Source organism: Suncus etruscus, chromosome 5 (assembly GCF_024139225.1).
Source record: "Suncus etruscus isolate mSunEtr1 chromosome 5, mSunEtr1.pri.cur, whole genome shotgun sequence".
Lineage (NCBI taxonomy): Eukaryota > Metazoa > Chordata > Mammalia > Eulipotyphla > Soricidae > Suncus > Suncus etruscus.
The window spans coordinates 122,064,438-122,077,501 of NC_064852.1; the positions used below are offsets into that span (position 1 = coordinate 122,064,438).

The following is a 13,064-nucleotide window of genomic DNA, read 5'->3' on the forward strand; positions in this document are numbered from 1 at the left end:
TCCATGTGCAAGGCAAACACCCTATGCACTGTACTATCACTCCAGCCCCGAATAGCAACCCTTTGCTAGATGTCTGTACAAATATTTTCTCATTCAATAAAATGTCTCTTAATTTTGACTATATCTTTTTTAGCTGTTGCAGTTTAACTTAGTTTGATGTGATTGCACTTATTAATTTTTCATTTGTTTTCCTTGCTATTGGAATCAAATCCCCAAAGACATGTTTGAAGTCAGTATCATAGAGTGGGGTTTGGGGGTTTTGTTTGCTGGTTTGTTTTGTTTTAGTTTTTAGGGGGCACAAACAGCACTGCTCAGGGTTATTAATCCTGGCTGTGCACTCAGAAATTATTTTGGCAGGCTCATGGAACTATATAGAATACAGGAATTGAAGCCAGGTCAGCCACTTGCAAGGCAAGTACCCTACCAGCTATGCTCTGTCTTTTGCTCCTCTGGGAATATTTTAACAATGTTTGCTTTCATTTATTTATGGACACACCAAATCTAAAGCACTTTGAGCTAATTTTTGTGCATAGTATAAGTTTTCATTGTCTAATGTTATCTAGAGGTTAGCTTATTTCAACATTATATATAATTTTATATAGTTCTAAAAATACGTTTATTCTTAACCTTGTACATGTAAGTCATACCTTAGTCTTAAAACTTTATTTCATATTGTTTTAAGTACTTTTGTATGGAAATCAGGAATAGTGGTTAAAATGCTGAAAATAAAATGAAGTCAAAACCAATGAATAATTTTCTATAAGTAATTTTGTATACAACCAGATAGAATTGAGTTATTTTATAATAAACCCCAGCTGTTTCTTCAAAGTCCAGGATAACTCTTTTTTTATTATTTTTATTCTTTTTGTTAGTTTTTTTGTTTTGGTTTTTGGTTTTTTGGGTCACACCAAGCGGCGCTCAGGAGTTACTCCGGCTCTGTGCTCAGAAATCGCTCCTGGTAGGCTTGGGAGACCATACGGGATGCCAGGAATCAAATGGGGTACACCAGGGTTGGCCATGTGCGAGGCAACTCCCTACCTTTATGCTATCTCTCCAGCCCCTATGTCTATTCTTAATAATAAAAAATACCGGAGAGGTGGCGCTAGAGGTAAGGAGTCAGCCTTGCAAGCGCTAGCCAAGGAAGGACTGTGGTTCGATCCCCAGGCGTCCCATATGGTCCCCCCTAGCCAGAGGCAATTTCTGAGCGCTTAGCCAGGAGTAACCCCTGAGCATCGAACAGGTGTGGCCCAAAAATAAAATTAAAAATAAATAAATAAATGCTAAGTGGAACTATTTAAAATTAATGAAGGGCAGGGACATAACTCAGTGACAAATGCACCAGTTTAAAGTATTCAGACCAAGGGCTCCACCCCCAACACCATGGAAATTATAAGCATTAATTTAAAAATAAGTAAATAAATCCAAAATAGAATGACATTTGAAGTAATGGATTTATTTGTGTTTATTTAACTTCCCTTTGAATGCTTTGTTTTTGTTTGAGAACTTAGCACAAACATCCACTGATGGCAGATTTGTCTATCATGTTGATATTCATATCAGGGAAAGTGGAGTTTTTTTCTAACCTTTCTTCCTTCAACTCTTTTTTAACCTTCTTCTTATGTCCATGCAATTAATAGCAAGTCTTTGCTATACACCCAGTAACCACACTCACCTAATACTACTAGCCAGAATTGCCAATTCCTGGAATTAATTGCATATATATTTGTCTCATGAGGTCATCATATTGCAGCTTTATTTTTGGTTATTAAGACTCAGCTGTTTTCCATAAAAGAGAATATTGTTAGAGAGAAATGGAAAAAATCTTTAATTAACAGTAGTACTACTAATTTTTTTTGAAAAAAAAAAATTTCCCCAGACTGGGAAGATGACTTGATGGTAGAGTTATGCCCTGCATGTGTGAGACCCTGGGTTCAATATCTGGTACAACATAGCCTCCTGAAAACTACCAAAGACAATAAATAGTAGCCAAAAAAATAAATAAATAAAACCTTTTTTATTTTATTTAGTCACTGTGAATTACTATTAAATTATTCTTGATTGTGTACAAACTGCTTTGCATATATTGTTCCAACACCAATCCCTTCATTACTCCAGTTACAATCTATATTGTCCACCTAAGCCTGCTAGGATTGATTCCTGAATGGAGAACCACTGGGTATGGCCAAAAAAAATTTTTAAAGCATTTTTTAAATGATGCTTCTACCTAATATATTTCTATTATGTATAACTTCACTATCTTATTAATGATAAAAAATGGTCACTCAAATGAAATTCCAAAAATTAAAATTGCCTGCCATAAGTGAAAAAAGTGGAGGTGGGGGCACAGTGACTAGAGAAAGAATGCAATCTTGCCTTATATATGGCCAGTCCAGGCTCAATCACCAGCATGACAAGTGACTGGGGAGTCATCACAAGAAGTAATCCCTGAACACAGAGCCATTAGTAAGCTTTGAGCACCACTGAATGTGGCCCAAAAATCCAAAAGAAACGAGGCATTGTAGTACCACTTTCAGATAAATTTATACTGTTTTATACCTACCAGTTCATAAGGTCTTTTAGCTTTATTCCAAAATGAATTTACAACTTACACAGAATTTATTTATTATTTGATATTAAATCATATGTGTATGTGTTCTTTTTATTAATATTATCTATATAAATAATGTTAATTTTGTGAATATGCAATATCTCTATGTATTTGATATTTCAGCTTCATCAAACCCAGAAGTCATCAAAATTAATTCAGTACAGGATATAGCAACAAAAGTGAAAGACTACTATCTAAAAGGATATATTGTTAGGGCTATTCATCCTGTTCTGCAACCTTTGGACCTACAGAAACAGCGACCAGCAAATTATTTATACAGGGCAGTGCTGTCACGCTTAAAAGTAAGGTGAGTCTGTTGGGGCCGGAGAGATAGCATAGAGGTAGGGCCTTTGCCTTGCATGCAGAAGGATGTTGGTTCAAATCCCAGCATCCCATATGGTCCCCCGAGCCTACCAGGAGCAATTTCTGAGCATAAAGTCAGGAGTAACCCCTGAGCATTGCCGAGTGTGACCCCAAAACCAAAAAAAAACCCACCAAAAAACAAAAGTAAGGTGAGTCTGACGCTTAAGAATCTGCTTAGTGTGGCCATTAGTCAGAGAAAAGGCAATTGAAACAAAATGATGGAGAACAAAGAATAATTAAGGAAGTATTTGGTTTAAAGTAAATTTTCTTGCAGTTGGACTCGGATTGAGAGAAGGAAACATATCTTCCCTTTAAAACTCTCATTGATTTCAGCCCCCTTGTAAGCAAGCATGCCCTAAATGAGGGTGTCAGTGAACAAAGAGAGAAAGAAATAGAAGCTGGAAACCCCAGGAAGCTCCTGTAGCACCTTGAATGAATGGGATGGTAGTGAAGGTGGATGGATGATAACGTCACTGGGTTATCAAGGCCATCACAAGACCAGCCTCTGGGTTGAAGCTGACTAGGCCACCGATGAAGCACATTCTCACTGAGCCGTACTTAAATTGTCCTCCATTGTTATATTAGTAGTGGGGACAGAAATGACGCCTATTTTCTAAATCTTCTTTGACAAAAAGGGTCTACCAACTACAAACGGGAAGTTTTGGGGGGGTTTTCTTAAAAAAAAAAAAAAAAAAAAAAAAAAAAAAAAACAAGAATATGAGGGGTCAGTGAGAAAGTTCAGGGTTAAGACATTTTCTAAGTATGCTGCCAACCCCTAGTTTGATTCCTGGCAACAAATGGCCCCTCAGCATCATGGTATAATTCTCAAGGCTCCCCAGCAGCCCTGGGTAACCCCAGAAACCCACAGCACCATTGGTTCCCAAGCAGCTCTATCTCCTCTATCTCCTCAGGTTAGGCCGGTAAGGGCCAGAGTGATAGCACAGCAGGTAGGGTGTTTGCCTTGCATGCGGCCTACCAGAGTTGGATCCCTGGGTTCAATCCCTGACTTCCCATATGATCCCTGAGCCTGCCAGAAGCTATTTATGTTTTTTTGCTTTCTTGTTTTGTTTTTCTTTTGAGGCCACACCCAGTAGTGCTCAGGAGTTACTCCTGGCTCTGTGCTCAGAAATTGCTCCAGGGGCCGGGAAGATGGTGCTAGAGGTAAGGTGTCTGCCTTGCAAGCGCTAGCGTACGATGGACCCGGTTCGATCCCCCGGTGTCCCATATGGTCCCCCCAAGCCAGGAGCGATTTCTGAGCGCATAGCCAAGAGTAACCCCTGAGCGTCAAACGGGTGTGGCCCAAAAAACAAAAAAAAAGAAAGAAAGAAAGAAAAAATTGCTCCTGACAGACTCGGAGGACCATATGGGATGCTAGAGATCTAACTCAGCTCTGTCTTGGGTTCGCCAGGTACAAAGCAAATGCCTTACTGCTGTGCTATCTCTCCAGCCCCCCAGGAGCTTTTTCTGAGTGCAGAGCCAGGAGTTACCCTGAGCACCACTGGGTGTGGCCCAAAAACAAAACAAAAATAAAAGCTAATTATATGAGCCAAGAATTGATTTGGAAGGTCCATCCTCAAAAAAAAAAAAAAAAAAAAAGTGAAAACCATCCATTTGAGTTTATTTTTATTTTATTTTATTTTATTTATTTATTTATTTATTTATTTATTTATTTATTTATTTATTTATTTTGTGGATTTTGGGTCACATCCGGCAGTGCTCAGGGGTTTTTCCTGGCTCCGTGCTCAGAAATTGCTCCTGGCAGGCACGGGGGACCATATAAGACTCCGGGATTCAAATCGATGACCTTCTTCTGCATGAAAGGTAAATGCCTCAACTCCATGCTATCTCTCCGGCCCCAAGTTTATTTTTTTAAAAGACCTTTCTTTACTGAGGAGCCAGAAGATAGCTGAATGGTTGAAGCTTGTACTTTGCATGCAGGAGGTTATTGTCCCGCCTCTGGTACCACATGGTCTCCTGAATAATGCCACAAACTAGCCTCTGAGCACCGCCCATCGTGGCCCAAAACACCTACTCAAATAGAAAACCTACTCCCCAAATAAAACCTTTTTTTTTTTGGGGGGGGGGGGCCACACCCGGCGGTGCTCAGGGGTTACTCCTGGCTATCTGCTCAGAAATAGCTCCTGGCAGGCACGGGGGACCATATCGGACACCGGACACCGGGATTCAAACCAACCACCTTTGGTCCTGGATTGGCTGCTTGCAAGGCAAACACCCCTGTGCTATCTCTCTGGGCCCATAAAACCTTTCTTAGGGCTAGGGAGGTGACTCCAGTGGCAGAGAACATGCCTAGCATGTGAAATGCCTTGAGTTTGATCCCTAGAATTTGACTATAGCTTTGGGGGTGGCCACAAGGAAAGAAATCATAAAAATAATATTTGGGGAGACTATACCCAGCGGCACTAAGGGGTTACTCCTGGATCTGCACTCAGAAATTATTCCTGGCAGGCTCAGGGAACCATACGGGATGTCGGGGCTGAAACCCAGGACAGCCATGTGCAAGGCAAACTCCCTACCTGCTGTGCTATTTCTTTGGCCCCTATTTTTCTTTTTTTTTTTTTAAACACCCTGTTTTTCAAAGTTCATAATACAGTTGTTTCAGGCATCCGATGTTCCAGCACCAAGCCCACTATCAGTCACTTTCCCACCATCTTCCGACCCCACCAACCCCACAGGCCTGCCCCTTTGGGGAAAGCATAAAATAAGTTACTTTATATTGCTTGTTACCACAAAATGCTAAGTGGAATTATCACACACACACACACACACACACACACACACACACACACACACCTTCAGGGGCCAGAGCGATAATAGCAGTAGGGCATTTGCCTTGCACACATCTGACCTTTGATCCCTGGCATCCCATATGGTCCCACGAACCAGGAGCGATTTCTGAGCACAGATTCAGGAGTAACCCCTGAGCATCACCGGGTGTGTGGCCCAAACCACAAAACAAAACAAAAATAATGGGACCGGAGAGATAGCATGGAGGTAAGGCGTTTGCCTTTCATGCAGAAGGTCATCGGTTCCAATCCCGGCGTCCCATATGGTCCCCTGTGCCTGCCAGGAGCAATTTCTGAGCATGGAGCCAAGAGTAACCCGTGAGCACTGCCGGTTGTGACCCCCCCCCAAACACACACACACAACACACAAAATAAAAATAAAACTTCAGTACAAGAAAATTTATGAAAATTATTATATCTCACAACAGTATTCTTCAAGTCATTGTCTGAGGATCTACTGAGCACTTTGTTGCTAGTTGAGCCTTCTGTCCTATTGCTTTTGCTACTGCGATTAGTGGGCTTCTATGCTCCTTTCCTAGTGGACCAAGGTGTTGCATCAGCTTGGTGTCTCTTCCGAGAATAGACCTGAACCTGTGAAACTGGGTAATTCACAACCAGAAGACTGATCTGTGTGCGTTTCATTGGCTTGACTTGGCATCTATTCCAAGATCAGTTGTGAGCCTTAAAATGACCTTTTTAATGGCTGTTTCGTCAAGTAGTGCCACAACTATTTCTGCCAGCCTTGTTTGAAAGTTTTATCGTTGTCAAAATATCCCTCCTTCCAATGAAAGAATAAACCATCAAAAAAATGGCTGAGATTGAGACATTTAAAAAGGTTCTTCACAGACTTCCAACTATATCAAAATCTTAGAAACCAGAGCAAAAAACGTTACTTTCTCTTTATAGTGATGAAACAGTATTAGTCACTTTAATTACTTTTATAGGGTTCAGAATAAAAGGAAACATGAAATTAAAAGGAAAGGACAAAGCAAGAAAACTTTTTAAAAGGGAACAGAGAGATAGTAGAGGAGCCGGAGTGATAGCACAGCAGTAGATCATTTGCCTTGTATGCAGCTGAACTGGGACGGACCCAGGTTTGATCCTCGGTATCCCTTTTAGTCCTCTGAGCTTATCAGGAGCAATTTCTCAGTGCAGAGCCAGGAGTAACCCCTGAGGTCCACCAGGTGTGGCCCCAAAACTAAAATAAATAAAACAGAATTGAACTTTTTCTTCCAGTTAAACTAGAATCAAATCAGTAGAGGTCTAACTTAAGATAACTAAAATTAATAATTATCTTTTTTCTTATATTTTTTAAAAGAAATGATATTAAGTTTGGGAGAAATGGAAAGCTAATTGCCTTTACCTTTGTGTGTGTGTGTGTGTGAATTGTTCACTCATAGGAGCACATTAGCTGAAAATTAACCGTTAACCTCCCGCCATGAACATATTCTCTGTTACAGCCCGAAACGTTCATCAGCACCCAGTCAACAAAGACACCCAAGGCTTGTGATTGAGGAATGTCCTCTCACCTCTGAGGCACAAGCAAGTGATGTAGTGAAACTGATAGAAAAGGTACTAAATATATTTATTTTTCCTGATATCATAAGACATATTTGGTATTCTTCAGTTTTCTTACTTATTTAAAAAGACAGAGTTAGGGACCGGAGCGGTAGATTGTTTGCTTTGCACAAAGCTGACCCAGGAAGGAACCAGGTTCTATTCCCAGCATCCCATATGGTCCCTTGAGGCTCCCAGGGGGCGATTTCTGAGTGCAGAGCGCCAGAAGTAACCCTTGAGCACCACAAAAACAAACAAACAAACAAACAAACAAAAATACAGAGACCAGAGCAATACTATAGCAGGTAAGTTGTTTACATTACATGTTGTCAACCCAGATTCAATACCCAATATTCCATATGGTCCCCGAAACACTGTGGGGAGTGATTCCTAAGTGTAGAACCAGAAGTAACATCTGGGCATCACTAGATGTGGCCTCAAAACAAACCAAAAGACAGAATGCATGCATCGTATCCCTGGTTTGACCCCTGGTACTTCCTGGTCCCCCATATCTTCCAGGAGGAACCCTAGAGCACAGAACTGAGAGTAGTTCCCTAGCACCACTGGGTCTGACTCCCCAAATATATATTTCTTGTCTTTTTATTTTATATATGTATATTTTATATATACATACATAAAATAAAAAAAAAGAAAATTTTGTGACTTATTCTACCAGAAGGTAAAATATTCTGAGGTACATTCATGAATCTTTACCAAGTTAACAGATCACTGAGATGGAAGAAAATGCCAGAATGAAATTTAAACACATGTAAGAAATTTAATAACAGACCTGATGATATAAAATGGAGGGAACCACATTACTTAAGAACTGCATCTGGGAGGTGAAAAGATCATTCAGAGGGGTGCACAGCCAGGTAGGGCCAAGAGTGGTTCTTGAGCAGATATAGTACAGGGGGAGTGCAGCCAAGCACTACCAGGAGTGATCCCTGAGTGGAGCCAGGAATAACCCACAAGCGAAGGCAAATGTGTATAGTCCAAACTTTTCCCCCACCTCAATAAAAAAGACTCCTGTGAACACACACACACACACACACACACACACACACACATACACTTCAGAAGAGAGAAAGAAGAAAAAAAAAAGTAAAACTTTTTTGTTATTGTTTTGTTTCACTTGGGAGCCACACCCTTTGGTGCTCAGGGCTTACTCCTGTTTCTGTGCTCAGGAATCATACCTGGCAGGCTTGGGGTAACCATATGGTATGCCAGGGATCAAACCCAGGTCAGCCACATGCAAAGCAAACACCCTGCATGCTATATTACAGGTCCAGCCACCAAGCAATACTTTTTTAAATATAAAGAAAAGAGAAAGTATAAATACTTTTTAAGTATGGCTATTGGGTAGTTTAAGTAAATAAATATACTTACATATTAAGATAACTAAATTCTAGAAAAGACTATTCTAGAAAAGCACATTCCTTTACCTGCATCCCCATTTAAAGCACACAGTGCCTTCCTTTAACTTCGCAGTGCCCTATCTTCAATCTCTCTCCTGTGTCATATATGTCCTAAATGAAAGAATTTTACTGGGCCAGGAAAAGAGCTCAGAAGATGAGAATACAATCTTTGCTTGCAGAGCTCTGGGTTCAACCCCCGGCACAGGATGATTCTCCCAGCACCAAGCTCAAAACACTCAAAACAAAAAAGCACTCAAAACAAACAAGTATTTTACTTCACACTATAAAAACATTAGGGAACAGATCTGTAAAGAATATGTCTCCAGGAGGATTATTTATAGGATATATAGATAATGGGTCTGAATTCCAGACCAACATGTCATCTTCAGTGAACAGAAAGAATCTATGGGCTGCAACTACAAAGGTCAGCAAACAATAAAGAGATATATGTGGAAAATGCTTTATATAAATAAAAACTGAAAGATAACACGATATATCACCAATATTAACTGGGAAATCAAATTTAAAATAATAAGTTGATCTGGAGAGAGATAGCTCAGCAGACCCTCACATTTCTTTCTTTTTTTTTTTTTTTTGTTTTGGGGCCACACCCAGCGGTGCTCAGGGGTTACTCCTGGTTGTCTGCTCAGAAATAGCTCCTGGCAGGCACGGGGGACCATATGGGACACCGGGATTCGAACCAACCACCTTTGGTCCTGGATCGGCTGCTTGCAAAGCAAACGCCACTGTGCTATCTCTCCGGGCCCAGACCCTCACATTTCATGGTCCCCTGAGCAACACTAGGTGTGGCCCCAAAAACAAACCAGAAAATGTTTAAATGAAATGTTGGCAGAACTTTAAGTGTGTAGCTATCACATCTGGCATTGTAATACATGAGTGCAATGTTTCTGAATGTCAACTTAGTAATAAAATATCATGAATTCCTTTTTATTTTTGTGACACACACAGTAACTTCCTTCCTCTTCAGGAAGCAATTCCAAGAAATTAATTGCAAAGGGGAAAATGTCTTTTTTTTTTTGTTTTGTTTTGTAGAGCCAATGATTGAATTCAGGACCTCACACATGCAGGGCAAGTGTTGAGCAACTGTCCTGGGCCCCAGAAGAAGTCATGTTTTACAAAAATATATTAATCACCTATTTAGGAGATCAAATTCCCAATTATTTGAAAAATGACAGAAAGCAATTGTATATTTATATGTAGAATATTTGAAGGACATTAAATAGGACAGCTGTAGGCTACTATCCAGATAGAAAAATCTATACAAGGACCAGAGAAATAGTATAGAAAATAAGGCACTTGACTTGCACACAGCAGAACCAGGTTAAATCCTGCACCACATATGGTCCCCTGAATGCCACCACTGATTCCTGAACACAAAGCCAGGAGTAAATCCTGAACATAGCCAGGTATGGTTTTAGCTATGGTCAAAACTAAAAAACTAAAAACAAAACAAAACAAAACAAAACAAAAAAAAACTATACAAGTTAACTGAAACATCATGAAAAAACAAATACTGGAAAACCAAACATTGATAGTAATGTTTCATATTAAAGCAAAGAAGTAAGTTGTACATTCATGAATAGTCTAAATTGATGGAATTTGATAGTGAAAAGTTTTATGTCTCTCTGCATCCCTCTCTGTGTCTTTGTCTCTTTCTCTCAAGCTGGAGTCAAACCGAAGGTCTCCCAGGTGCAAAGTACATCCTTGTAACTCCTCCAAAACCAAAAAAAAATGGGTTTTGTTAGTTGCGTTGTCATAGTTGTAAGGTTTGACCTCATTTAAATAATTGTAATGAAAAACCTAAGGTACTTCTTTTAAGAAAGAAACTGAGGGGCCGGAGAGATAGCATGGAGGTAAGGCGTTTGCCTTTCATGCAGAAGGTCATCGGTTTGAATCCCAGCGTCCCATATGGTCCCCCGAGCCTGCCAGGAGCGATTTCTGAGCATGAAGCCAGGAGTAACCCCTGAGCGCTGCCGGGTATGACCCAAAAACCAAAAACCAAAAAAATAAATAAATAAATAAATAAATAAATAAATAAATAAATAAATAAATAAATAAAAGAAAGAAAGAAAAAAACTGAAATTTGTTCACTATTTCTAAGCCGGTCCCCAAGTTATGAATGACTGTGAGATTATCTGTATTGATGGTTAGCTAGTCACCAAGCCAATGATATTGCTTCCCATTGAGGGATAAGAACCCCATCCAATCAAGATTTTTGCAAACAATTTTGTGGAACTACATTTTTATTAGAAAGATAAACATCTGTGTTACTACTCTACTATTCTGGGAAATTTTCTAGTTTTTTCCCAGGGAATAATCTTTTGAAAACAAAACTAAGGGCTAATTTTGTCCTAACAGATCACCATCACAGCCCTTGTTTTGCAGTTGGCTTCCTGGACACAGTAAAAAACCTATTTAAACAGGAAAGTACTGTTATTTCAGCAATTAGAGTAGTGAGGTGATTTCATCAAGAGAAAAGCTTCAGGAAACATAGCACATTGAATATTTTAATATGGCCCTGTTTCATGAACAAAATTGGAAGTGAATGTCAAATATTAATTTTGAATTGCTGCTTTATAATTAGTTGCCTATTGACAAGCTAAATGTGTGCTTGGGGAGCTTTAGCAGTGAGAACCCCAAGTCAGTGAGCCGTGACTAACCTGAGGATGCTGAGTGTGACACCCCCCCTTTCAAATGTAGGAAATTCCCTAAGTGATCTATGAATTGGGCTTATGCATTCTATGTAGTCATTTGCCAGAATAAGTTGTAAGACGTTTTCATTATCCAGCAGTGCTGTGTTGTTGTAATTTTTTAATTGTCTTCTCTTTATTAATTAGGATATATTTCATCATCTTGGGGGGAAGATCTCTTGAAACTGTTTTCCATTTTGCTTCACCTGTAGAAATCATTGTTAAAGGCTAATTATGTTATAGAATTATTAGTTATTTCCAAATAGTCTTTCAGGGAAAAATATTATTGTTTTCATCATTTCTAAAGTACCATATATTCCATATGAAGTCATAATTGTTTGCATGTGACATGGATGGTCTCGAGGGGTGAGACCATAATAATATGAAGTTCCACAATAAACCAACATTTGCATCTTATTTTCTCTTCTCTTTTTAAACTTCAGATTAATGCAGCTGCTAAAAATAGAAAGAAGTTTGTTGGATTCCTGTCTCAGCATTATTCACCACTGAAGTACTGCAATGGAACCAACCATGATGGCGAGCAAGAACCAACACTACATGTGAGGAATAGTTCAGATGAAAAATGTGGAAGCTGGAATGAAGGCACATTAAGCGGTCAATCCTCTGAAAGTGGAATTGAGGAAGAATTTCATGAAAGTGGGCAGTATCAGACACAAGAAGATGGCAGCCCTCATTCCACTAAGTCTCAAAAGGGAGAAGGTAACAGAAAACATGAATAATATAATAACTCAGTTCCTAGCAGAGAATAAGTTAGTTTCCATTAACTAACTGGTCCTATGGACAATGTTGGTGCTGCCTCTGCACTCACTGGTGGCTGGAACTTTCAGGGTGGTAGAATAATACACTCAGAATCTTTTCACTGAAATTTTATGTTCTCTTCCCCCCCCCTTTTTTTGACTTCCTACCTCAGATAATAAGTTATATATAGTCTTCAATGTTTTTGATGATATCCCAGCCTGCTGGACCTATCATGAAGGAGCTCTGACAATGAAAGTAACACGAAAAGGACTTGTTGTGACTACGCTTGATGCTGATTGGCTGGAATTAACTTCCTTTTACTATAAGCAAGGCTTGTCTTTAATTGATTACTTTGTATGCTGGGAACCAATTAAAGGTAAGTTTTTATTGTGATATATCAACATCTAAAGGAGTTGACTGTGTATCATATGGTGGAAATACTTTGGCTTTTTCCAATTCTTTGACTAAGGCCAGGACTACAGCTCGGCAGTAGAGCACTTGCCTTGCACATGTGCTGCCCTAGTTTTCAACCTGAAGCATTCTTTGACTAGGAGACAAAATGATAGTCCAGTGGGTACGGAGCTTGCTTGCCTCCACCCCAACTTCTTTCGCTGGCGCCGTATATGGTCCCCCAAGCCCTGTAGGAAGTAATCCCTGAGAGTAGAGCCAGAGAAAACCCTAAGCTAGGAGTAAGTCCTATCATATATTGTATGATATTATATAATATCACTTTTGTTTCTGTCAGAGAAGGTGGGTTCCTCCATTTTCCTCCCTGTGCTGGTGTTTCAATTTTTGTGCTCCAGAACTAGTGATGGGGTTCTGATTCAGGGCAGGCCTGACTGGC

At 39.7% G+C, this 13,064-nt stretch overlaps 2 protein-coding genes across 3 annotated transcripts in view; both read left to right on the forward strand.

Moving 5' to 3' along the window:
- SF3B1 (splicing factor 3b subunit 1) overlaps positions 1 to 13,064 on the forward strand; it is a 350,612-nt gene that overhangs the window by 150,314 nt on the left and 187,234 nt on the right. The window lies entirely within an intron of this gene.
- Positions 1 to 13,064, forward strand: part of RFTN2 (raftlin family member 2) — a 67,378-nt gene that overhangs the window by 15,401 nt on the left and 38,913 nt on the right. The window contains exons 2-5 of one of the 2 annotated variants that reach the window (XM_049773256.1): positions 2,732 to 2,915; positions 7,236 to 7,347; positions 11,905 to 12,181; positions 12,393 to 12,596. In XM_049773256.1, coding sequence (XP_049629213.1) covers positions 2,732 to 2,915; positions 7,236 to 7,347; positions 11,905 to 12,181; positions 12,393 to 12,596 — 777 coding nt within the window. Of the gene's footprint in view, positions 1 to 2,731; positions 2,916 to 7,235; positions 7,348 to 11,904; positions 12,182 to 12,380; positions 12,597 to 13,064 lie in introns of both variants that reach the window. The other variant, XM_049773257.1, reaches the window with a different exon arrangement.